Here is a 26,922-nt window from a genome sequence, read left to right as displayed (position 1 = left end):
AACTGCTGGAACATATTGAATGATACATTTTTCTCTGCCAGGATGGACTGTACTTTCACTTGTGGGGTGAAATGGGGAGGGCCAGGTAGAAGAGTGAAAAAGGAGAAGTATTTAAGAAGGGAGGGGTGGTAGCTTTGAGTCCCAGGTCGGATTCTGCTCTGGGAGCTTTGCAACCCACCTGGAGCTGGCCTAAATACAACAAAGCCATGGGTGTTTAGTGAACTGTGCAGTGCCATCACTTCGGTTGGCTCTAAAGCTGTCAGGAAGGAGGACATAGTATTCTCAGTATTCTGCGTGTTTTTGCTATCAATGAGTTGAATACTGTTGAAAAACTGCTCACGTTTCCAAATTACATTTTGTTGAACAGTCAGTCCTGTCTTCTGAAACAATACTGGTGAAGCTGTGACTGCTGAAAGTCAAGATAACTTTTCTATTCGTTTCAGACAACATGGGTTGCAGGTATTCTATTATAAATCCAACATCTCCAATAAAGATTAGTACAGATTGTGACTACTTTTTCATGTCCATTAGTTAAACTAAAGCTTGAGGACTCAGTATTTCTCATGCTTGTGAGTCAGTCAGTTTGTCTAGTCTAGTATTGTGCTATCAGGAAAGTACAATCACAGAGTCCTTCACAGTGTGTACTCTCCAGAGGGGAAAAAAAAAAACAACAGGGGTGGGAGAATATGTAAAATCATTTCCTGACCCCCTTCTTAGGTGATTGAGTTTAATGACTATGCAATCACAAATATCCCCCCTTGTACTTATTTGTGTGACCTATTACAATGGAAAAGCAGCCGATCCCCATTGGCTAAGAGCATCTGGGCTCCAACATTTTTAGACACTTAACTTCCTGAGGTGCATGCTTGGTGAGGAAGCATCAAAAGCATTTGTTTTGTGTTTCTCTGGGAAGTATGAGGCACCCCACTTTCTCCAGAGTAAACGCCGAAAGGATGCATCTTGCCCCTAATCCCGCTCCTAATTCCAAATGCCACTTTGAGAAGGACTTTGTCAAACGTTTAAAGTCGGCTCTTCGTTTCTTATCAGTAGTTGGCAGGTTTTTATTTTTTGTAAGTTTTCCCTCTGTCATTTATTTGTTGTTTTGATGCCCTGTCAGCTCCTGCTGTATTTGACATCAGCCTGAGGCTCATTAGTCTGGGGAGTGTTTAAGTCTGTCAGCGCTCACCTGTGCAGTGCATCTGTGTTACAGTTAGAGTTGATGGGAAACTTTATGATGTTGGCTTACAGAGCGCAACTGACCTGCGGGTAAAGTTTGTTTTCCTGCGTTCTCTGTTGGTTGAAAGCCTTGTACAAAGTAACACTTCAGACCTAAGTGTAAATGGCACACATCATATTTAAAGTTGTGTTCTATTTAGTATTTTTTTTTCTATTTACTGTGTTTATTTATTCATCCCCTATGATTTTAGCTTATGTAAGATGTGGGAAGACCTAGAACAGTTTCAAGCTGTTTTTTAGTGCTGTTCCTGTGATCGAATATGAGAAGAGAAACAGATTACAGTGAAAAGGGGAACTGTGCTAGGCACTGTGGGATGCACAAAATGTAGCTAGATTCTCCTTTTATGTTTTTTCATGAATTAGTCATTGATCTACAACAATTTAAATACCAATATTGTTCCAGCACTGTGGACTGTGTGTATGTGAAGTGTGGAGTGTGCATATGCACTTAAACCAGCGCACACACTCGAGTTCCTGTGGGGTGATGCTTGTGTCATTTTTTTTAGAGAAGGCAGATACTTCTACCTGTAAAATCCACTCCCCACACATGTATAACAACCTTGCTTACCTGCTTCATTCAGCCATTCTTACATACTGCACGTTGTCTTACATTCTGTATAGCATATGTGCACATATACTATGAGATAAGGGTGCATGGACTGCCCTTAATTACAGATGGAGCTGTACTGCTTGTCCCTTATGTAATGAAAAGCAGCTATTGCATTCTGATTGGGTGGACAGATTACTTGATATTTTTGGTTGCTCGGCCCTTGTGCACAAATTATCTCAGTTACTGAGATACTGAAACTTTTCCATTCGTCCTTCTTTAGGAGAAGCAACTTTCAGCAGGAGACATCAACATTTTGCTGTGGCGACCATGGAATGCCAATTAACTAAGCAATGGATAGAATGTGAAACAGTCTAAGTCCTGCATCCGTTATTAATTCTATTTCCACCAGATGATGGCGGCACATTTTTTGAGAAATTAACAGAAAATGCAGGCATTTGTATTCTTTTGCTGCCTGCTTGCATTTTTATGAGTGTATTTTGTTGGCAGGTCATACCACTAAGGATTAATTAAATGGATGCTCAACTATATGACTGGACTTTGACTGCATTCATCCTCATGAAATATAATCTTTGATTCCCAGTTAATGAAACTTTAACAGTAGACTGGATTATATTTTTACTTTTGTATGAGGTGAGATGAGTATGAGAAGCCTTTATCCAGCGGCTTGCATAGATTGCATAGCTCACATTTTACATGCTACTCAGGAAATTCACTGCGTTTACTGTCAGCATAAGTACAGCGCTCAGGGGTTCAATGACAGTGCCCCACCTTGGAATAAACATGAATAGGTTATCAATTAGTATATGCATTTTTGAAAAACTTACAGATGAGAGTACCTGGACTGTTCTGATGCAAACAAGCGTGCACTGTTCCTGAAATATTCCTGTTCCTTTCTAAAAACTCACTCTAAATCTATAGTAACTGATAACATTCTCTCACAAGCTATTCAGAAGCTGTAACCTGTCTGAGCTGTCTTAAGAAGCAACTTCATTCTTGCCATCTTGTGGTATACTGGTACAAAGCATGTATGTGTTTGTGCACATGCAGCTGCGTGTGCTATTAGACTATGGAATGCCAAAATCTCTAACAAAATGGTTTTGTCCTCATCGGATCTGCTAGTCTGATCTCATCTAGAGCTATTCCATTGTTGCCTGGAAAGAGATGCAACATTCTTTTGTGTTAATTGCAAAGAATACTACTCACAGACCTCTTCAGTGATGATTTGTTTGTTTGTTTCTGTAATCTCTCTGCACGGGTAAATAACGAAACCACCCTCTGCCGGAATAATGAGAATTAAATTTACTTTGAATTAGAAGCCATTATGAGACCTGATTAGTATTCTGCATAAAGCAGCTGGCGCTAATTGAGGGAGAAGCTGTTGTAGTGGAACAAAGCAGTAAGTGTGTCTGCAGATAGAGGATCTTGTCATCTCAAAGGAGGTCACCTGTGAAGCATTTTGCTTTTTTTTTTTTTTGCATGCGAGCCAATGGATGAATGTAATTGTCAGTTGCTGCTCATAGTATAGAAAGCAAAACAAATCGTTTTCAGATGATGTATTCCAATGCACAGTTAAAGTCAGCATCTGTGCTACGGTGTGGAGAGGCTCTGGGGGCAGCATTACGGAGCAGCACTAGCACGGAGCTTTTGCCCGCTCAGGGTTTGCAGGTTCATATCCGGGGTGGGACACTGCTGCAGTGTCCCAGACCCTGGCTGCTAAGCGGTGGGCTCAGAGCAGCTGCGGGTCACTCGACTGTGCCCCCGACGCCCATGTGACACAGTGCCCACTCCTGCCGGCGAGATGGGGCTAGAAACCGCACGCGCAATCGATACAGAGTTTCCACGGACCGGGGGGCAGGTCGTAAATCAGAGCTGTCACAAAGATTTTACAGGTCCCTCTGAAAATGGGAAAGAGCCGGCAGGCACTAAACGTCCTTGAAGAGCAGAGAAAATGATTTTTATTAGCTGAGCAGCAGTGGCGTCCGTGACCTACTTTGGAGGTCCCTGCCTCCCTGTACAGTTCCCCCCTCCCTTAGAGAGGAGCAGAAATTTTAGGCTTCTGAGATCTTGTTGCTTCCTTGTTGTTAAAAGGTATTGTTGTTAAAAGCTCAGACAAATTATATGTGGTTTAATATGAGGAGGCGAAACCTATTTCATTTTGGGTTGTGTTCTGTTAGTTGTTTACTGCTTTGATGGGACTTCGACAGTAAGGTGCGCTCTGTAATCTGATTGGCTGGAGTTACTATATTGTTCATGTAGCACTGAGGGCACCTGCCACATTTAGCTCTTTTGTGAAGGTTAGTGCAGCTGATTGATCGCAGCCTGATGTTTTCTTATTGTGCTGTCACCCCACACTGTAGGAATTCAGTCAGAAACAGGTGCTCATACACTCATACAATAGGAGAGTAAGGCATTTAAAGAATGACTCGAATTTGCCAGCTTGCTTATGTCAGTGTGAGACAGACTCCGATCTATAATGGGTCGTTAAAGTGCAGAAATTGAATAACACAATGCATGCTGGAAGTGCAGGGCTGTGTTGTGGCAGCACTGCCAGACGGAAAGGCGGGGAGTCGGCAGGTCTCCTGGGCTACACAGGCTGTCGGTTTTGATCAGGCAGAGCGACGGCCAGCCTCTTCTGTGGCCCTCCGATCAGACAGGTGGTCCAAGGCTATGCGTGTGAACCCAGCCGCGACCTGGTCTAGGTTACACACATGATGATAAGCAGGGAGAATGAGGGAGGGAAGGAGAGAGTGAAGCACGCAGGGAGAGAGAGGGAAAAAGAGAAAGCAAGGAAGAGAGAGCTGACTTCAGCTGAGGAACTGACGACCGGAGCTGCTTCTCCTCTCTTTGAGGCGCCTGCTGCAGAGCCCCTTCAGTGAAGCACAAACTGAATTTCTGCCCCCATGCAGTGTGAACTGCAGGGGTGTCTCAGCCTCCCTATCTCTCACCGTAAAGCACAGCCCTCTATGCTGACGCACTGCAGGTTTCGAGTGACTTCACCGCTTCTGAAAGACGTTATTTCAGGCAGACCCTAAGAAGCCGAGCTGCTTCCTCCGATGGTTGAGAGCTTTGTAAGCAGCGAGAGGCACCCCGTTTCCCCCTGATGGTCCGTCCCAACTCCCGAATCCGTCTGTCAGCATTAGCATCCCACTGCGAGTCCACAATCTCACTGCGGTCCAAGTCACCTTCCCTCTGTTTGCAGCACACATACATCAGCGTCGGCCCTTTCTCTCGCCGCTCGTGGGCTATGGCTGGGGTCTGCTAATGCGTTCTGTGTATTGAGTGGTAATTACCTCTCTCTGAATGATCTGCAGCCTGTCATTATTGGGAAATGTACTAGCTATTGACAAACACCTGTTAGAACTTAGAGATGTTAGGGATCTCAGAGAAAAAATTTATATTTTGATATCATTCTATCAATATGAATGTGTGATCCATCTCAATATTATTTCATAATTTTGGAGATCATTCTTTTTGATAAGTTTTAATATGTTTTTTTCTCAGATATGAAAGATTTCTGGTGCTTTTTGAAAATGTGTGTTTGCGAAGTGGAAGACAGTATGCAGCAGTATGACTTGGGAAAACAGATAGGAGCACAATTTACAGGCAGCAGTGTGACTTGTGCTCAGAATTTTAACCATTTCCTCTTCTTTTCATAGGTGTCACCGGCAAAGCAATGACGGAAGGTATGTACTGTAGAGCTCAGACACGTTGATGGGGGATGTAGTGGTTTACCTGTGTTTCAACTAAATGTTGTGCACACACAGGGTAGAAATGGAGAGAGTGGTTTAGCTGTGTGTCTGCTCAGTATTACTGTTAGTCTGAATGGATCCACATCTTCCTGGCCCTAGAGGCCTTCATATGCCCTTGTGGCCTCCCTTTGCTTCACTTTCGTTTCAAAATGACTGATTTTGAAATGTCTTAGCAGAGCAGACACAGGGTACCTTTTGCATGTTGTCTAATGCAGACAGCTGAATGTTTACTGAAGCAATTCAGCGTAAGTGTCTTGCTCAAGGGAACCACAATAATTTACCCAGGATTTGACCCTAGAGTGTTCTTGTTCCAGGTCCTGTTAGATAACCCTATCACCTCACTGCCAAAACCACTGCCACCTAATTCAGTCACCCAATGCATGTGATTCAGCCAGTCAGACTGAACCAGGTCGTGAATGTGAGATTAGCGGTTAGGTGTAGTTGAGGTGTAGTTAAGTACCTTACCCAAGGGTAATACAGCAGTGCCCCAGCAGGGAATCAAACCAGCAACCTTTTGGTGATGAGTCCTACTCCTTAACCACTATGCTACACTGTTGCCAGCCAATTTTGATTTTTTGATTGATTTTTTGTTGATATGATTAAGAGAATTGAACACAAGTCTCAGCACAAAGGGCATATTTCTCGGCCTAAACAGACCACTCGGATCGGACATAAAACCACGGTAACGAATTCAGATCCATGCTCACTCTACAGAATTCATATTCATGTTGTCTATAAATAATACATATTCATAATCTCCCCTCTCTGAAACGTGCGTATTTATCCTCTATCTCTCTGAAGAATGCATAGTCAGGAGCTCTCTACTCCCCTCCTCCCCTAACCCTAACCCCAGTTTATACTTCATGAAAGTAGCCCACATGGTGGACCGCTCACCATCAAAGTATTTAATGCCACAAGACAATAAATTGTGTTCCTCAGCTGAGCTGGCAACAAATGAAAAGTGTCTCATCGGAGCTGTCTCTAACAGCTGTCTCTGAGCGTGGGGCTCTCCTGACAGGGGGCGTTGCACAGCTTCAAGCTGGCTGTCTCCTTATGAGATGCTCTGAAAGGCTTCAGATGATAAACTGACACTTCCAGAGCACTCTGATGAATCACACGCGTGATTTTAACAAGGCACGCCAACAGAGAGGACGCTTAGCAGAAATCAGAACTTTTGTGCCGTTCCACTTATGAGAGAGCCAGCCGAAAGGTCGGGTTTGCGAGCACCATAATGACGACTTAGACTGCTGGGGTGAGCAGGCGTTACGAGGGGGCCCCCTCCAGCGCCGCTACTAAAATACACTGAGAGCATCACCACCCTGGTGGGACGGACACAGATTCCGGCATCAAACATTCATAACTCTGTGCTGGGAGAGATGCATAGCCTGTCACTGAAGAAAATGACATTTTGTTTTGAATCTTTGTTCAGTCATTCATTCATTAACGTTACGCCCTGTGGAAGTCCCCTGTGTATCTCAACTGCACTCATCATGTTGATCTGCAAACGGGGGTGGGTGGGGGGTGGGATTTGAAGGGGGTGTGGGTGCACTGTTAAGAAATTTCAGTGATGCAGTTCCATTTCCGAAACTTGTCTGGTTGACGGCAGCACCATATCCTGAAATGTCCATCATCTCCTCTGCTTTCACACTGACTGCAGTCAGAGGGTACACATGATGGCAAGGTACTGATGGCAACATTATTCGCAGACCTGCATTGATAGGCAAGTGCATTTATGCCAAAATGAAAGTTTTTTTTAATTATTATTTAAAACCTTTGGCTTTTTAAATGACTGTCTCTTCTCCTCCTGTTTGACTAAATGTTAATTTACACAATTATGCTTATACACAGTCGAATCGTGCTACACATGGGCGGCTATGTGAAGGAAGGAAAACATGCATACTAGTCCAGCAAATGCAAAATTGAATCTTAGATCTGGTGGTGACGATTCGGAAACCTGGATGGCAAGGCTGACACGGCCTTCTCAAAGTAATAGATTTTAGATTTGTTTGTCTCTGTCTCTTGCTCTCGAAAGGCTTCAGTGAAGTGGAATATTTGTTTTTTCTTACTCTGCCTGTAAGAGAGAACCTGACTGAGGAACTGAAGCACATTGACCTCCACTATCAAAGGTCTCAGTCGGAAACGAACTGTGGCACTGCGCTGCGTGGTGATTAGATAAGAGCGCAGACCGAAAAGAAGGGTAGCTTGGCTCGTGACTGTTATATTTCCCTGAATAGGGCGAGGTGAGTCAGAATGATAAAGAACAACGAATATGTCCAGGTCTGTGTTTGCTTACCTCCATCAGTGGCACGGAGGATGAGTGGGCAGCAGTTTAGAGGGGTTAGGGTTAAGGTTAGGGTTAGGTTAGAGTGGAACGCACATCGACTCTGTCCAGAGAGGAGCAGGTGTAGCCCTCTACGCTCCCACATCACCCCTCCTGCTGTCCCTTCAACAGCCCTTCAACGCTTCTGTTTGTCTCTCCATTTTCCAGCATGTACAGATGATATCAGAGGGTTTGGTTGGCTGTGTGGATGTAACAAAGCAAATGACACTGTGATTCCACAAAATATACAAACTCCTATCAGAAGCAACCTTTTATATCCTAGTCTGCACATAACTGATACGGTCCTTTGTCGTTGTACAATTGCTCTTTTTTTCTGGTAAATTTCATGTGGTATTTGTCAGTTTTGAATAACTTTTCTGTAATGCTCTGTGAAGTGCTCAGTGACAGTTTCTTTGTTAAGGGGCACAATGTTGAGTCAGATTTCATTGTTGACATTCCAGATCTCCTCACAGGCTGTGTATTGAAGCCTTTCAGTTTTTCGCCGCTCCCTCAGTTTGCTCAACTCAGGTTATGAGCTCAGAGAGATTATCTTCTCAGCATTAAATAAAATGCCTGTTCTCACTCCATCGTATTATGCTCATTGCCTCTGGGCTGGGGAGGCTGCAGTTCCCCCTGCCAAAATGCCACTCTGTGCCACATACTCTACCTCTGACTAGCGTGGGACTGCAAGACAGATTGGACCCCCTCTTTCCTAGGTCCCCTCTCTTCAAGCAGTGTGGAGATTGGTGCAGTGATAATGGCCTCTCAGTCTCCCTTCAACGGCTTTAAAAACCTGTTAGTGCCACTCTCTGTGTAACTCATGCAGACTTTGTAATGCCTGTTTAAATATTAGGGTTTTCACTGTGTGTACTGTTTCTGTGCAAACCTAGGCAAAATGTAAAGCACCCTGCCAGCAAATTAGCTCGGTTCTATAGACATAGCTGCCCCTACCCACAAGTCCCATTGGTTTACTGTACCTGTGGATTTCTGCTCCACCACTCTGGCACCCCCTGCTCTTTTTCCATAGGAACCATCTCACTGTGAAGTGCAGGGCAGGCTTTTTGAACTACAAACGATAGCTAAATCCAACCAGAGGACTGCTATCTCTGACTCCTGGAGACCTTGGTCTTGGTATGACTCTCATGCTCAGATGCCATCTGCTAATCCGCCAAGTTGAAGCATCACTCTGCATTGGTCACAAATGTGTACTGTACTCGAAGACTGCAGTCATATTGCACTTGTTGACTTCTGGACTCAAAAAAAAAAAAAAAAAAACTGCTTTCGAAGCCACTAGCACCCACCATTTGGAGTCGTTAAACCCAGAATCCAAACTCAGCCCATTAGCACCCATCTGTAAAGTGTGGCTGTTTGATATCTCAGCAGAATTCAGTGTAGCTCCGCAAGATGAATGCGGAAACAAGCAAGACATCCTTCGGCCCCTTTAATTTTGCTTCAGGAAAATTAATCTTATAATGGGATAATAATTGCACCATCTTATTTGCTGTCACCCGCCATTAGCTCAGATTAATTATCCCGTTTAGTTTAGCTAAAAGAGCATCAGCCGTGAAGAAAGAAAGAAAGAAAGGGGTGAAGACAGAAGGCTGTAAATGACGGTAGTTAGTTCTTCTCTTGCATCGCGGAGTAATCTGTTCTACCTGTTTTTCAGCATATCTGCTTTGATTTGATGTCATAATTTGTGCTGGTGTGTGTTTCATTGGCCTGTTTTCATGGTTGGTAGAGCATTGTTTTAGGAGCTTCTCATGGCTACAAAAAGTTTTACAGAACTTCATGAAGCTGCAAGTAAGTCCTCCATGATGTTTATACACATTGTATAGTCATACATCACTTGTTTTTTGTACAACAGTACATGCCTGTGATCTGTGTCTTCGGGATTTGCTGTGTCTGCTCTCCCTGTGTTCTGCTAGCACTGTCTGTGAATAATTCTACTCACAGTTAGCGGAACTATTTGCGCACATAGCAGTAATCATACCACTAACCCCTCTAAGACAAAGTCCAAAATGTGGACCACAACCTGCAACAAAGGCAGGGTGTACCAGGCTGGCATATGTGGGAGGCCAGTGCACCTGTCAAGAATGGCAGAGAAGCCAGTTAAAGGGTTAAAATAACTAAAGCTAAAAATGCTGTTTGATTGTACATGTAGTGTGTAGTATTGATTCTCCGTCCTCAGCTCCTGCCCCAGCTGTTGCTGCTGGAGTACTAAAGTAGGATCAGAGGTCGTACACGCTCGCCACTGTTTCTCCCCTCTGGCAAGGTGACCGTGGCCAGGTCTGGTGCCCTACAGAGCACCATCGAAGTCACACATGTGCCATTGATGCTGCACTCTGCGCATTGTTGAACTGCAGTCCTGAAATGCAAAACCAAAGACTGCATGAGAGCACCCGTGCATTAAAGTTAAAAGAGGAAGTAAAACTCTGTGTAAGATGACAGCCAAAATGCTTAGGGCGGACTGTAGTCAGGTCTGAAGAGTGTTCTGTTGGCATATGCTCTCCTTGTTGCTTTGGATTATGGTTTTTGTAAACTTTGGGTCGCAGAGAAGTGTATTAAATGTTCCTTCAGTATTCATTTACTCTCCTGCACTTATTCATGTTCCTTTATGGTCAACCTGTGAATTGCTTTACTGTAAGCATGTTGGCTGTAAATGCAGTTTACTGTAAGTACATACTGTCCCATGTACTTCTGACATGATGATGGTGTCCTAATTGGTGTGCTTACTGCGGTTCACTGGTTTCAGGCTAGTCTGAAGCCACGTTGCGCTTCACTGGTTATCAGAGCTGTACAGTATGGCCAGTGACAGGAAAGTAGAGCATTTGGCGTGTAAAGCCCGGAGTGATGGTCCCGATCTGGTCAAGCGTTTTAATGACTCTAAGCGCAATCTGGGTGTCCTACTGATGGCCATACTGCTTGCCCCCGTTAGGGTGCTTGGACTCAGTCACTAGCCATGTCATGGTTTTGTCATTCTCATTGCATTTCTGTCATTCACATCTGTACTGCATTCCCTAAAGCTGCAGACACTGAGGAAAGATTGCCTCACTCTTAGTGATGTGACCTTGAACTGTAGCCCTCCAGGTAAACTACAGTGACACTATAGCTCTAGACTTATGGCTTGTTGCCATAGTCAGCTTTGTGGTTGTTCATAGGCACAGTTGTGTGGTCATTTGCTTTGTTTGAAATCACACTCCAAATGAATTGTACAGGGACGGGGAAGGCTGAAAACAACCAGACCATACTGAGACCAGGCAGTGGAATGTCTGTAGTGGGCAGAAAATTTGCAATCTGAGCTTTGAGGACAACTGAAGATGGCTGTAGGGTCTTGTGTGCGTGTGATATGAAAGGTCATTTCATCACTACAGCATTGATCAACTCAGGGATCTCCCGTCTCTCTTTTTGGTAATAGGGGAAGGCTTTGCACTTTAATGCATACACTGCCATTCAACATCGCCCTTTCTCTCTGTGTGTAAAGTGAAGGAGCAACAAGGCTCAGATATTCAGAGGAACCTGCTTCGTGCACTTTTATTGAGCACCTCCGCTGAACAGTGCCACTTAACACCACCACTCAACACCGCCACTCACTACCTACACTCAGTGTCCCCACTCAACACCTCCATTTCCACAGCATGGCTAAAGCCACACTGCCGTGGCTTTAGCCTTGCTGGAAACTGCCGTGGCATTTCTGTTTTGAGTGTATCTTCATGTGTGTTTGGTTTGGTGACTCTCAGGCAGTGTTTACGGTGTGAATATGCTGAAGAGTAAGTATTAGATGGAATGTCTGTGCCATCTGTGTGTGTATGTGTGTGTGTCTGTGCTTACATCTATAAATGTATTCAGTAAAATTTCCATATAATCAGAGTGTGAAGGGATTGCCATGAACAGTTTACAGCTGGCAAGCTGTTTTTTTTTTCTTTGTGGATGGGGCCCATTTGTCTAGGTTTTGTTAATTGCGTAGGGGCTGTTTGAAAATTCTCCTCTCAAATTTTCATGTGATGACTGAGAGGGAAATACAGCTATATATAAACCAAACCAGTTTGTATATTTTGTGAGTGAGTGTGTGTGTGTGTGTGTCCCCATGTATTGAAATATGTGTAAGTGTGTAAGTGTGTTGTGACTGGTCTTTCGCTCTGTGTGTTCCTCAGGCCGGACTGGCGCCCGACAGGTGCGGGGTCAACAGAAATACTTCACCATGGATGGAGATGAAGAGGAGAACATGAGTGAGTGACTCCTCTTCTCTCTTCTCCCCTCTTTTCTCCTCCCCTCTCATCTTTTTAAACCCATGAGCAGCAGACATTCATGAGATGACTGCTATGGGTGAGGCTTTGAGCTCTTAGCGGGGGTTAAAAGATCATTGCAGTGCCACGGTTTGCTTTTTCTACCGACAGAATCATTACTTATTAACAGATTGCTATTTTTATTTTTAAGAAGCATTCAACGATTACTTGCTTAAGCTCTCAAGAAATGTACGTTCAATATTAATGCCTAATTTAAAGCAGAGAATCATGTGTTCATTCTGTCTAAAGGCAGTATCATCCCTGTAGGGTACTCTCTTTATTTCACTGAGAGGTTTTGAAGATTGTTAAAGATGCACATGAGCTTTTTCTCTCTCACACACAAACACTATATATATTTTCAAACACGCACACGCTCTCTCAAACCACCACACTTCATGTTCACATGTTCAAAGCACACACATGCTCTCTCCCACACTCACACACACACACACACACTCATGCATATGAAGGTACTGACTGCAGGTTAGGTAAAGGATATCTTCTTCAAAGAAAACAATAAGATTTCTTCCCTTTCCTTGCCCAGTCTGTGTGCCTTGATAATTAAATGTGGGCATGTCGTTCAGAAAGTAATAAGTCCACAGATTTTGAAATTAGTGACAGTATTGAACACACCACAGGTTTCATGTTGGGAATTGATCATACCAGAATACTTCCCAAATATAAATATAGTTGTGTTTCCCTTACATAGAAATGCACAGCTGTTTTGATGGAAATACATTGCGGCCATAATTGACAGAACTGATCTGTGAATCAGTCCATTTGGTGCTGAGGCTTTCAGATTGATTTTTCAGATATGGGTCCTCTCTTTTTTTCCCCCTCCCTCTCCCATCATCCCCTGAGGGTGTCCTCTCCCATCCATTCATTTATCCTCCCACAGTGTCCTTCCCGAGCCCTTCGCCCCCGCCCCACCCTTCGCCCTCGCATTCTCACACCAGGATCTCTCTCCTCTTAAGCTATGGAAGGAGTATCCTCCTGAGCGCTGGCTGTAGGATGGCATAAGTGAAAATGAAGTCAGTGTTCCTTCTGCTTTACCAGCAGGACCTGGCGATGTGTGTTTCTCTGTGCAGCTCTGTCCATACACTCCTGCACATGGGTTAGAATTTCACACAGACACATACAGTGTGAATGGCATCAGTTGCATTTCAATCTTTGAATCGGTTTCATGGTAGTTCAGCATGCTGTTGTCCTCTTGTTAAACTTTGGTGGGATGGCTCTGGTATAAACACAGGTGGTCCGAGAGACACATGGACAGAGCCAGACAGTGAGAAAGGTCACTTTCCTCTCCTCAGTGTGTGCGCCCATCCCCCACCATCACACACACACACACACAGACACTCACCTCACATCAACAAAGCACTGCAGCAACACTGCAACTCCCTGAAACCTATCTCTCAGCATGAGACAGAGATGCTAACTTTGTATTCCTGTACACACTGCAGGGATGCAGGGATTCTCTCTTTCAATATTCTTCCCTTTACTGCCCTGTTTTTAAATACACGTTTGCCTTAGTGGAATCTCTGAGAAGTTTGCCCTACCAGTTGCATAAGAAAGTAGACATACCATGACCCTGAACAGTATTTAAGATGAAATGATATCAATACAGGATAGGACAAAGGGGGTTTGATCATTTGTCCATGCTTCATGTTTATTTCTCATAATGAAAGGATTATGCAGTAACTTTTGATTGAATTACATCTCATCTAGTTTTAATCCTGCATAGTTCGTTGCATTTTATTCTATTAAAGGTGATCAATAAAATCAGAATATTTTATTCATGGAAAGCAATTAATGAGAACCAAAAGCAGTACTCACATAATTCATAAATGAGTGAATTCATTATGAGTGAACTCTCATAATTATTATAACAATGGTATTTATTTTGTTTTACAGTCCTGGATATAACTGTACTCTGTATATTACTGTCCTGTATGTTAAAAAAAAAATGATCAGATTAGAAGTGCACTATATCATGGCAAGCTTGAATGCCTCTTCTTTTTTCTACAATGTAATATCCAATAATGCCAACAAAATGGTCTATCCTCAAGTTTGGGAAAAGAGATGCACATCGCCTGTTCCATTTTGAAGAGAGATGAAAAGATACATTTTATATTTACGAGGTGCTGGAGTGAGGCATAGTAATTATTATTCTCTCTGGGCACCACAGGTTCAAGCAGTGCGGACGTCAAAGAAAACTGCAACCTGGACAACGTGTCGTCCAAAGAGGGGGTGGGGGGTGAGGCAGCCCAGCTCCCCAACGGCAGCGGCGGGGGCGGTAGGAAGCGCCCCCTGGAGGAGGGTAACAACGGGCACACCCACTCCAAATTCCGACCCAAGAAACGCAAGAAAACGCCGGGCCCGGTCCTGCCCAAGAACGCACTGATGCAGCTGAATGAGATCAAGCCGGGCCTGCAGTACAAGCTGCTGTCCCAGACCGGCCCGGTCCACGCTCCTGTGTTCGTCATGACCGTGGAGGTTAACGGTCAGCTGTTCGAGGGCTCGGGCCCCACAAAGAAGAAGGCCAAGCTGAACGCGGCTGAGAAGGCCCTGCGCTCCTTCGTCCAGTTCCCCAACGCGTCTGAGGCGCACCTGGCCATGGGCCGAACGCTCACCGTCAACACGGACTTCACCTCCGACCAGGCCGACTTCCCCGATATGCTCTTCAACGGCTTCGAGACGCCGGCACCGCCTGAGGACTCCTTCTACCTGGGCTCCAATGGTAACGGGCCCTTTAACTCGCTGGGCGAGTACCCCCTACCCTCCTCAGCGGGCACTAACAGCCTGGTGCAGTCCCCGCTGCCCGCCCCCGCCCCCTTCAGTTCCCCGTCCAGTGGCAAGAACCCAGTCATGATCCTCAACGAGCTGCGGCCGGGCCTCAAGTATGACTTTGTGTCAGAGAGTGGCGAGAGCCATGCCAAGAACTTTGTCATGTCTGTGACTGTGGACTCGCAGACCTTTGAAGGCTCCGGCCGCAACAAGAAACTGGCCAAGGCCCGCGCAGCCCAGGCCGCCCTGTCCGCCCTCTTCAACATGCAGCTGGACCAGACGCCCTCCCGCCAGCCTATCCCCCGAGAGGGCCTACAGCTGCACCTCCCACAGGTAAAAGCCACACCCACTCCCTTCCCATCTCCCGTGTTGGCCACGCCTCCTTTCCTTCCAACAACCATCTTCCGTGCCCGGATCCTCAAGGAAAAATAGGCCTGCTTAATATTGCATTACGCTTGCGTGCTGTTAACAAGGGTTTTTATTTCGCTCTGAAGAATGTTGTTTTAATGTGCTGGAATTTTAATGAAATGAAATATTTATGGACACAGTCTCAGTTGTGGTCAAAGAAGCTGCCCACAGCCCAGGGAAATGCAGCCTGTTCAAAAATGTTTCTCACACTGTTTGACAGAGAAATATTTATGTGGTTTGTAGTTTTAAAGTTTTAAGTACACGGCCTGAAATAGTTGGGCCCAAGGCTGTATTTTTAGAATGGGGAAAAAAATATGAGTGCTTTCAGTTGGTATCCAACTTTCCAATTTAAATGCAACATGTAATTCTTTTTTTTTTTCTTCAGAAATGCAGTAAGTTAAAAAAGCATGATTACTTATAATGCATGCAGTTGCAGATTAAGATTTATGACTTTCATAAAATATTTTTCTCTTTTTAAGCTTGGTTTTTACAGAGATTAATGCATCCTGAAAAAACTGATTTGTCAACAGGTATTGAAACAAACCTCTGATGCAGAAAAACAACTTATCAACCATCTCAGCGATGGTTCTGTATTACTCAGGAAAATGAAATGCACAGCCCTTATTGGGCAGAAATCTCTGCCTGCCCTTTCATCTTCGAACCTCTTTACTGAATAGATGGCATTATAAGTTGCCCATCACCTCCTTGCTAATGAATATATTGGACCCCTACTGTACTTGCAACTTTTCTCTGCATCATATTAGTTGTATGTATATCTGATGTTGTCTGAATTTCAGTTAAAGTTGCCATTCTGTACTTTTTGTGCAGGTGGCTATCTACCCTCCCATACAGCTCTCTCTCATATTGAATATTTCTGGTGTGGCAGGATCTCGTGATTCATAGTCTTGCGTAACTCCTGCCATGTCACCTCTCCATGACTGCCATTAAAGATTCTTGAAAGATTTTGATTGATGGAAAGTTGGGCCGGAGCGGAGGAGATTCTGCTCGGGGGCCGTGCGTCTGTGTGTGCGAGACATCTGTCTACACATCTCCAAACCCTGGCCCCTAATCCCCGCTCCAGATAACAGCATGGACAAATAAACTTTCATCTTAATTAACATCACCGCATGAGCGCTGTCGAAACAAGACAACTGATTACACAAACGTCCTGCCTGGCTGTTTTTTAAAGGCAAAGTCTTGTCGATATGAGAGCTGTTCTGAGTTAATGAAGGAACACAGTCCCTGGTAAACAGGTAGAAAAAGCCAGTGTACACGACAGTGAATATCATTGACTTTTGTGTGAGCTGTGAGCACCTCTCTTCTGATAATTTAAGCTTATCAGCAACATCCAATGGCACAGAGTGAGTTAGTCATAAAAGGCTGCCCTGACATAAACTACCTTTCTGACGTGCTTGTGACTTTATGTCTGAGTGTTTTGGCATCAATGCCAAGAGTTGGCCCACTAAATTCTGGCCTGAATTCTATTCTCCATATCGCAAGCCCCACATGCTGTGAAGTGGCCCTGCGACCATGTGATCTACCAAGCATTAAGATTCAGGAACGAGCAGTGCTCACTTCAGGCAGGTCTTTGTTCTCACTCAACAGTAATTGAGTGTTTCCGTTCACTCATATGAACTTCGCAGTGTGTCTGTACATCCAGAATGTGCTGCCAGCATAGCTGGACCCTGAAAGGAGTACTCCCTGATCTGCCTCTGCTTGTCTTGTCTGTGATCTCATGCGTGCCCCGAGACACCACATTTTCCATTAGAGAGCTGGAACGAACCTAGCACAACCTGAAGCCCAAAGTTGGCTGACCCAGCACAGTGGGTTTTCCATTGCAGGACCAGCAATCATAGCTACAGTCCATGACATTACAACCATTTGGAAGGATTGTGGAATTCAAAAAATTCTCAGTCCTGTTTAAAGACTTTTCTTAAGATCCTGATTGGGTATTTTGATTGATATGGCTGCCAGGACATTCACTTGCTGTCCAAGGCTGGGCTGCTCCTGAAGTTCTCGCCTTGGCTTTTTTCTTTTTCCTTCCGTCAGTTAACAGACTGTCCTAATGATTATGTTGTTTGGGTACGCTATGCAGGACAAAGACACAGATGGCTTGATTATGGGCTTGATTATGAGTGAGGAAGGCTGAAGTAAGAAGGGTGGGGAAGGCACGATTGTTAGCTTAACAATGCTCGATGATAGCAGTACTCTCTTTTAATTCCTTCAGTCCTTCCTTATTCCTTTTCTCTTTCTCTCTCTTGCTCTCTTTCTCTCTTTCTTTCTCTTGCTCTCCCTCCCTCCCTTTCTCTTTCCCTCTCTCTGTTTTAATAGGCTCAAATTACTTCATTGGCATTAGAAAGAAACAGTTGCATTGCCAAAGAGTGGTCACATTTACAGCATCTATTAAAATATTGAGGTACAAGTAAAATTCAGAAAAAAGGCACAACTAGCAAATAAAGTCATAAATGTGTTAGTTAATGACATGATAGATTATTTTATGTAATTACTAAAATGAAGAAATTAGTAAAAAACAAATATATGCTTGATTTATGTATGTTCCTCGCTGTCCCTGATGTTGCTAGGCACTCATATGCTTTGTAGCCAGTATAGCACGTGATTTTTCATTCCCAAGGACACTGCAATTTTTGAATGTCCTGTGGTGCAAGAAACTGGATGAATTTCATGAAATTTAACAGCCAAGGAATAAAAATTCCTCCCTGCCTCCTTTTTTCCTTTCTCTTTTTTCCTCCGAAACCCCTATTCCCTGTCTCTTCTCCATTTCTTCGTTTCTCTCCTTCACTCCCTCTCTTTCCATCAGACATGCTTAATTCACTGTGAAACTCTTGTGACAGAGACAGCACCTGTCTAATTAACTAATTCACTCGCCTTTGTTGAATATTTATTTAATTTACCTTCAGCTGTGCAGAGAGGTATTCTCCATTTGATACAGACTAATGAGTAAAACAGCAGTGCCAGATGATGGAACAGCTCATTTATTGCCTGAGCTGAAGGCTTCATTGTGCTTTATTTTAATGTTGTTTTTAACTCCAGAGAAAAGCTTTTCAGGATAGCTTCATCAGGAATGTGTAGCATTTTTCATTCAGACCATGCAATTTACTTTAATTTGCATCCTGTACTTATATTATAATTAGTGGAACATTTGCCCATTCTTTTCTAATTGTTTCAATTTAATATGTTTCAAATCAGGTATTGTGATACATTGTGTTAGAAATAATTAAGTAATATTGATGAATGTAGTGTTATATTTATTCAAATCTACAATTTTTGCTTATCCTCTCACGGAATTGCCAATGTAGGCCCATTACATTTGGCTTATTGGTCATTGTGTCTAGATCAGCATAAAACACTGTAAAAAATGCAAACAAAAATGGCTACTGTGTTGACTGTGCAGAATACATATCAGACATTTAGTATAAGTGCCTGAGCGTTTGCAACACCAGGAAAATCGTACAGTTGGCTGCCCATGGGTGATTTGCTTTCGGTAAAGTAGTTAGCAAAAACAACTTTCTGCAGTTACTACTAAAGTATTTGGGTTTGATACAAAATTAATTGTTTTCAATCGCAACGTTTCGTGTGTTCACATTAGAATCTCTCCGTTCACTGCTTGGTCCAGCTACAGTATTTGTGATTTGTATTTATTGAATAAGTTTTCAGTTTGCATATGCATTTGGGGCTGTCCCAGCTCTGCTAATTGAAAACATGTCTGTACTCTAAATTGCTCCAACATATACACTACCCTGTCATTTTGATAAATCTAAAAATAAGCAAGCTTTGTTTTAGTGAATTTGCGATAGGTTCACATCTGATTCAGTTCTTGTTCTGCAAAAGCATTCAACAAATAATGGTGTAGCGTTGAGCCTCTTTTCCTGCCAAACCTCTGTCACATTCCAGAATGAAGATAAAATCTCTCCTCTACTCTTCATTTTGTTCATGTAAATTGTCTGGTGGTTTTGGAGTCAGTTACTAAAACAATTGTTAATGCAGACCCAGGTTCAGAATGCTTGACCCGTGGCAGGATGGTCGTGTCCTGTAAAAAGGTGTCGCTTTGTAAGACAGTCCTCGACTGATGGCAGCTGTGCTTTTTGGTTGTGTTTTTAAAGATGGTTGTGGTCTGATGGATGGCTGTTTGGCATCTCAGGTTCTTGCAGATGCTGTGTCCAGGCTGGTGGTGGATAAGTTCAGCGAGCTGACGGACAACTTCACGTCGCCCCACGCTCGGCGAAAAGTCCTGGCCGGGGTTGTCATGACGACAGGTAACCTCGTTTTTCTCTGCTATTAGAGACAGTACATACCCCTAGAGCTACATATCCTGTAGGGGGCTCCTGCAAGTACATCTATGCCATCAAAATAAGCAGCCTTATCCCCATCCATACATTTCTATATTCACAGTATTATATGTTAATGTTATATATATATGTATATATATATATATATATATATATATATATATATATATATATATATATATAGTATGGCAGAATGAGCTTTTTCACAAAAGTATTTCTCATAATAAGAACATTAATATTACATTAAGGAATACATTTTGTATTCTCCTTGCAAAAAAATTCAACTAGTGCCAATATTGTACATTTTTTTGATGTACATGTACAAGTTAATGTAAATTTTTTATTGTTTAAGTATTTTCCTTTATGAAGTCATTTTTTCTTGAAAGACATTTACTTGTTAAAGAATAACAGAAAGCACATAAAGGTTAAAGTTAAAGTTAAATTCAGGTCTGAAAGCAAATTGATTAAAAAGTAGCAATGTGATCATTTGTAGTGGAGTAATGGTTAATGGTTTCAGGAAAGGACCATCCCTGTAGCTTCCCGTGCCCTTGGAGCTCTGACCAACACTGTCCTCTCTCCCCTCACAACCCAGGCACTGATGTCAAGGAAGCCCAGGTGATCTGCGTTTCCACAGGAACCAAGTGCATAAATGGGGAGTACATGAGCGACCGCGGCCTGGCGCTCAATGACTGTCACGCGGAGATAATCGCCCGCCGGTCCCTCATCAGGTACCTGTACTCTCAGCTGGAGTACTTTCTCAGGTGAGTCACCTGTCATAGCCCAGTCGCATTGTATTTCACATGTATGGGCCATATTTAGGCAGCAGTAACACAGTTTTCAAAACTCAAATCCCTGGTATTGTATGAAAAGTGTCTGAATGACTTTGTTTTATTTAAGCAGTGTAAGTGCAAGTGGTGCAAAGTGCACATGGGCTGGAATTGCATCTTTAATGAGCAGTGGGGGTCCCAAACAAGCAAGGTAGAGAATAGCATCTTCAGCATTGCTGTCATTTTTTGCCATTTGCGCTGTCCCAAAAGAGCAAAATATCACTAGCTCTATGTGATCGCTGCACCAGATTTTTCCGCCATTTAAATAGGGCCATATGTCTGTAATGCAATGACCCTGAGGGTCTCATTGCCCCATTTAACATTTATTATTATTTATTTGCACAGTAGACAGAACCACTTAAAGTTTTAAGATGTCATCCACAAATACAGTTGGACAATTTGTGTTACAGTATAGGGTAGGTATGTTTGCTCAGGGTTACAACAGCAGTGCCCTTTTAGGGAATTGTACCTGCAGCCTTTCAGTAACACACCCTGCTCCTCACAACCGTCACACACCACACTGTCTTTATAGTCTCCCGGTGATGGTGCCTGTCTGCAGTGTTGTGATGTGGGGCCGCTGTGGCTGGGTCATGTGCTTCTGTTTGTACATTTGCCTTCAGGCCAGTTGTGTGGCATGCTGAAAGGCATCCCAGTTTGACAGGTGTTACAGAAAATAAGCATTGATTGATTCATTCATTGACTGTTTGATTTGATGGCAGAAGGGCCACGTGGGAACAATCTGGGTGGTACTAACTGGCCACAGTTTATGGCTCTAGGTTTCCTTTCTTTCAGTCAGAGCTCTTTGAGAGCCTGGTTGATCAGTTGGAGCTCAACTGATTTATAGCTCAGACATTTGAATCTGAATACGAACACTCATGAGCAGGAGTGTTTAAGGGCTAAAAACAGCGGATTTGGCTCTGAGTCTGTTATTTAACAGATGACAGTTTTGGCCCAAGCCTCACAACAATGTTAGTTGGCTGCCATTTTGGCTCAGGCTGCACTTGGAGTTAGTGTCTGATGTTAACAGTGGTCTCCTTTCTTCCTGTGTTCCCTGCAGCCACAAGAAAGAGGAGCAGCAGAAGTCCATATTTGGCCGATGCGAGAAGCAGGGCTACAGGTTAAAGGACAACGTACAGTTTCACCTCTACATCAGCACGTCACCCTGCGGAGACGCCCGAATCTTCTCACCCCACGAAGCTGGCGTGGAGGGTATGAGAGCACCACCCCTTTCCTTTTTGCATGATGCCAGATGTTATTCATACCTCCTGGTGAACCTCTGTACTGCCACTGGTTTGTTTGTTCATCACCAGAAAGTTAGAGCACAACTTTGTTTCTTTTCATTATAATTTTTGCATTAAGAGAAAGGAAGGTGTGGCTGTCTGAGTCCTGCCTGTCACATGATGTCATAATGTGTTGGTGATGTGCACTGCAGTGTGGTTCAGAAGTTCCACATTGGCTGAACCAGCAGCCTGGTAATCAGCAGCTGAGCTCAGTATGAAGTCCTTCATTTTCAGTCAGGCACAGAACGATTACATTGATTTAGTATTCACTTACATGTCACTCTACAACCCGTGAACTGAGTGAATGGCTTTGGGCTCCTCTCTCTGTCTCTGACAGTTACATAGACACTTTTCCCTGTAACCATTCTCAGTCAGCAGATATTCATTAGATTCCCTTTGTCCTCTCCATAGCTGAGTGACCTGATGTGATTATGCCAAATGTAATGGCAATGTGAATTCAGTCTCTAGGCCAGATTATTTTATCCCATTAAATGGGTAAATAGGTTTCAGCAGAGTACTTCCTCTTTTCACCCATTCCTTTTAATTAGAACTTACAGAGAAGTCTGCATGAATGTCACAGGCTGAGCGGAGCGGTGTTTTTGATTAGAGCTGTTCATCCTTCTCTCTCTGGCCCATCTTTCTCTCTTCTTTACTCATTCTCTGTCATGTTGGCATAAAATTTCTGTCATACTGCTTTTCATCATAGATGGCTGTTTTAGTCCACCACCCAGGGCAAAGCCATGAAAAGGCTCTGTTTTCCAGCACATGACCTTTTGTGTTGGAGAGAAGGGACGGAGATTGATTGTGAGACTGGAAGTAGAGGGACAGACTGGGACAGCTTCTTAGTGCACTCTCTCTCTGGTCCTTTTTCCCCCCTCAGACCAGGGGGACAGACATCCGAACAGGAAAGCGCGGGGCCAGCTGCGGACGAAAATCGAGTCTGGCGAGGGGACGATCCCAGTGAGGTCCAGCAACACCATCCAGACATGGGACGGGGTGCTGCAGGGGGAGAGGCTTCTCACTATGTCCTGCAGTGACAAGATCGCCAGGTCAGTGACCGCCCCCTTAACCAACCAACTTAACAGCGTGCCCCTTTTAGAATAACCAATTATAGTGTGTTTTTGTCTGATTAACCAGTCACAGTTTACCTCTGTCTGAGTGTAACTGTCAGATCCACCAGTGACAATGTGTTTCTGGTAAGCAGACAGGTGATTTTGGTACCTGCTGTACTTTGTACTACTGGATTTGCTGTTTCCTTTCTGATGGGGTTGAAAGGGTGAGATACAGGTATGCGTATTGCAGGACCCATTCTAACGCCAGGCATCCTCAGATAAAATAACTTCCTTTCTGAATGGATACTATGTCAGTCCTCTTTCAGGGAGGCTCAGTCAGGGCTGTGTTTTATCCTGTCTGTCTACCATTGATCAGGACAGCTCCGGCACTGACAAAACATTAAAGCACTTCCGAAGCCATCAATTACCATACTGCAGAGGTGTGTGTGTTCACGGTTGACACAAAAGAAGCTGTCGCTTCAGTCTCTTGTACACATGGCATCTGAAACGTGACCGCGTCCTGGTTCCTGGCTTTGCACAGACTTTATTCATATATATAGAGAATATACAAAATAATTTAGACACCAAATGAAAAAGGCCTTGTATACTGAAGTAATTAAATTGCCATTAATATGGAGTCTACCCATGTGTTTCATATTAATGTCAATACTAATTACCAATGTGGTTCTGCTGTGAGAGATGTTTTAAAATCAACACTCTAATATGTGAGTTTCTAAAGCAGCATGACAGATCTAAAAGATTTTGAAAGACGTCAAATAGTTGATGCCCAAATTGCAGGTGCCTTGATGTGTCAAGGGAAACAGTGTTGACAATCTTGACAGCATATGCCAAGCAAGGAAAACTGTATCAGGAAAGAGAATTAGGGCTCAAGTTGAAGCTAACTGACAGAGATAGACAGATGCTTAATAGGATAGTTGTCAGAAAACATTAAACAACGGCCTCAAAAATTGCCACAGTACTGAATCTACATCTCTGTGGCACAATCTTAAAAAACTATACATCTTCAGCTTCACAAAGCTGGACTTTTTAGCAGGGGAAGAAAGTAAAATGGGCAGATGTGTCATCTTTTACTCTTTTACTCTTTTTCTACATCTGGACAGGCTTATGTTTGGAGAAAAACAAGGAATGAAAATTCATTTTAGGTGATAGGGAAAGCCTATGGTGCAAACATTGTTTCCTCAAGATGTTTCCATATTTCAAGATAATAATGTCCCCATACACACTGATAAATAGACTTAGGAGTGATTTCATGAACATCAAGTTGAAGTCAAGCACCATCCATGGCCTACTCAATCACCATATCTAAAACATCTTTGAACTTGAATGGGAAATTTTGGAACTTAGAGCGTGGAGTTGATTTCCACCTACTTCATTTCTCAATGAACTGGAGGCTTTCATGCTTGAAAACTGGTCCAGCATCCCACTAGGAACAATTCAAAACTTATATAGCAACATTAAAAGAAGGACTGAAGTCGTTCTGAAGGAAAATGGCAGCCCAACCCCTTATTAGTTACTAAATATTCATATACTGTCTAGTATTTTCATCATTTTGTCTATCTTCTGTAATGTTACTAACTTGTTAGAGTGGTGTGCCTCCTACATTCTTCTTTTTGATCTGTGCTCCATACATGGTGCTACCACTCACTCCTGGTCCGCCGCTTAGCGAGTAACTTCATTGCAGCTTTCAACCCACCGGCAGTGCTCTAGCCGGCTTTTCTTGTTTTTTTTTTCCTGTTTTTCTTTCTGTATCTGATTATGATTTGTGCACTGTAGGAGGTGGGGTGAAAAAGCCTCCAGTTCGTGGCTCCCCGCTGCCGAACAGTAATGCCCCCTCATTAACAAGGCTGGCTTCTGGGCCTGAGGCCGGGGGCGGTTAGCGGGGCCAATTGTGTGACCTGCCTTCACACTCAAGCCCCAATCACTTCACCTCGTCTCCTGGAACGTTTGCGGCAGGTGCGGAAGGGCGCGCATTCCCGCCCAGGCTTGATTAGGTTTCTGATTGGACGCCGCTGAAGTTCGGACCCCGCTGGGGCTGTCTTTGACTTGTAAAGGCCCTGATTTTGTAGGAGGGGGAAATGCCACTGATGATAATATGGGTTTAAAGGCTCCTTGTAGTCTGTGCATGATGCTGAGCTGTGGCTCATTAGGAAATAAGCATTCTGTTCCCATGGGTTCAGCCACGACCTGTGAGTTACTTTCACATGCATTCTTAGAGGAAACTCAAAACAAGACAAGGTTTTGAGTATGGAGGCTGCTTCTCAGGATCTTGCTTGTGTAAACTTGGTGTAAGCATGTCTTGTTTTAGCCAGTGACGTGACACAGGTGACGAGGTGATCAGTCTTTAAGCAACGTTGTCATCTCAGCCCCTCATCCCTAATGTGTGTGTGTGTGTTTGTGTGCATACACATGTATATGCAGGTGGAACGTGGTGGGCATCCAGGGCTCTCTGATGAGCTACTTTATGGAGCCAATCTACTTCTCAAGCATCATCCTGGGCAGCCTGTACCATGCCGACCATCTCTCCCGCGCCATGTACCAGCGAATCGCAGACATCGAGGACCTGCCACAACCTTTCACCCTGAACAGGCCATTGCTGAGTGGTGAGAGCTCCGCTTCTTTCTCATACGCAAAGGCTCCCAATAGGAGAACTGTCCGGTTCTTAGAGAGCCCCGTTTTCTCAGACACTTCCTCTGCCTTGCCTCTTTACATTTAGGGACTGCTACTCAGTGCATTTTTGCAGCTGTGGCTCTCTGTTTAATATTATTCTCTATGTTGTGTGAAAGCCTCACTGTCTGAGCATGGTGAATGTCTGACTCTCTGTTTGCTTTGAGTTCCTGTCTCTTTCCCCTCTCCGTGCTGTGAATGCTTCTGTGTGCCGTGAATACCTCTCTAGCTGAATGCATCTCAGTGCTGTGAATGCCTCTCTAGGTAAATGCTTGTTTGAGTGCTGTGAGTGTATTTCTGTGTTCTGTGAATGCCTCTCTCATTATTCTGTGAACACATACCCATCTGTGTGCTGAGCAGGAATAAGCAACGCCGAGGCGCGGCAGCCCGGGAAAGCGCCCAACTTCAGTGTCAACTGGACGGTGGGAGACCAGGGGCTGGAGGTGATCAATGCCACCACGGGGAAGGACGACATGGGGCGCCCGTCCCGCCTCTGCAAGCACGCCCTCTACAGCCGCTGGGTGCGTCTGCACTCAAAGGTAGGACTGCCCCCCCGCCAGCCCATCAATGTGCTCAGGAATGGTCTCCCCTCTGTGTCTCTGCTCCTCTACTGTGCCTCATCAGAGAAGCGCTATAGTCGGAAATAGCATTGTCATCGAATCACACGGATTTCTTGTGACGCATCAGTGTAAGTTGTGATGCCATATATACATTTGTTTTGTTTTTGTTTTGTTTTCTCTCGTGAAGCTTTTGTCAACACTGAGAATCAAAGTGTCCAAGCCCAGCTCGTACCACGAAGCCAAGCAGGCGGCGACGGAGTACCACAGCGCCAAGCAGACACTCATTAAGGCTTTCCACAAAGCGGGCCTGGGCGCATGGGTGAAGAAGCCAATCGAACAGGACCAGTTCTCCCTCAACTCCTGAGAGGGCGCGGGGCTAGGGGAGAGCGGCGGGGCAGACGCCACACCCCAGCCAACCACCGGAGACTTCACACGCACCACGTTCATCCCCCTGAAGCGAGAACCACATCCCCACCTTTCCACTTTGCTCCTGTTTCTTTTTCTGTAACTTCATTCCCTTGTTCTTCATGTATGTTATTGTTTCTGCTAAAACTGTTTAAAAGAAAGTTAGTGATGAGCATTTTTGTTGTTAAGTTAATGTTATTAATGATGTCCTCACGAAGACCTATTTTTAAACTGGAAACCTGAGAGGTTATTTTTGTTTTGCTGTTGAATTTTATTCTATTACTGAAATGGTAATGTTTTTTATAAAAAAAAAAAAGAAAAAGAAAAAAGAGCCAGTTATTTTGACAAGTTTGTCCACAAAGCACGATTATGCCAAATACAGAGTGAGGTGTGGGTTCAACTTAACCTCACGGCTGCATTCGGAGCCAGAATTGTGCATTTTGGCTTTCCTCTTT

The 26,922-nt window shown here is 44.0% G+C and overlaps 1 protein-coding gene across 5 annotated transcripts in view; it reads left to right on the top strand.

The window, feature by feature from the left end:
* The window catches only part of adarb1b (adenosine deaminase RNA specific B1b), an 88,531-nt gene extending 61,825 nt beyond the window's left edge, over window positions 1-26,706 (top strand). For 4 of the 5 annotated variants that reach the window (XM_036545810.1, XM_036545811.1, XM_036545813.1 and 1 more), the window contains 10 exons: window positions 5,464-5,490; window positions 12,028-12,102; window positions 14,345-15,276; window positions 19,511-19,625; window positions 20,251-20,419; window positions 21,543-21,694; window positions 22,646-22,814; window positions 25,257-25,438; window positions 25,863-26,041; window positions 26,250-26,705. In XM_036545810.1, the coding sequence (XP_036401703.1) occupies window positions 5,481-5,490; window positions 12,028-12,102; window positions 14,345-15,276; window positions 19,511-19,625; window positions 20,251-20,419; window positions 21,543-21,694; window positions 22,646-22,814; window positions 25,257-25,438; window positions 25,863-26,041; window positions 26,250-26,426 (2,160 nt within the window). In that variant the 5' untranslated portion in view covers window positions 5,464-5,480 and the 3' untranslated portion in view covers window positions 26,427-26,705. Of the gene's footprint in view, window positions 1-5,463; window positions 5,491-12,027; window positions 12,103-14,344; window positions 15,277-19,510; window positions 19,626-20,250; window positions 20,420-21,542; window positions 21,695-22,645; window positions 22,815-25,256; window positions 25,439-25,862; window positions 26,042-26,249 lie in introns of all 5 variants that reach the window. The other variant, XM_036545814.1, reaches the window with a different exon arrangement.
* Window positions 26,707-26,922: the final 216 nt, after the last annotated feature.

This window comes from Megalops cyprinoides, chromosome 14, assembly GCF_013368585.1.
Source record: "Megalops cyprinoides isolate fMegCyp1 chromosome 14, fMegCyp1.pri, whole genome shotgun sequence".
Classification (NCBI taxonomy): domain Eukaryota; kingdom Metazoa; phylum Chordata; class Actinopteri; order Elopiformes; family Megalopidae; genus Megalops; species Megalops cyprinoides.
This window is presented reverse-complemented; position numbering and strand designations above follow the sequence as displayed.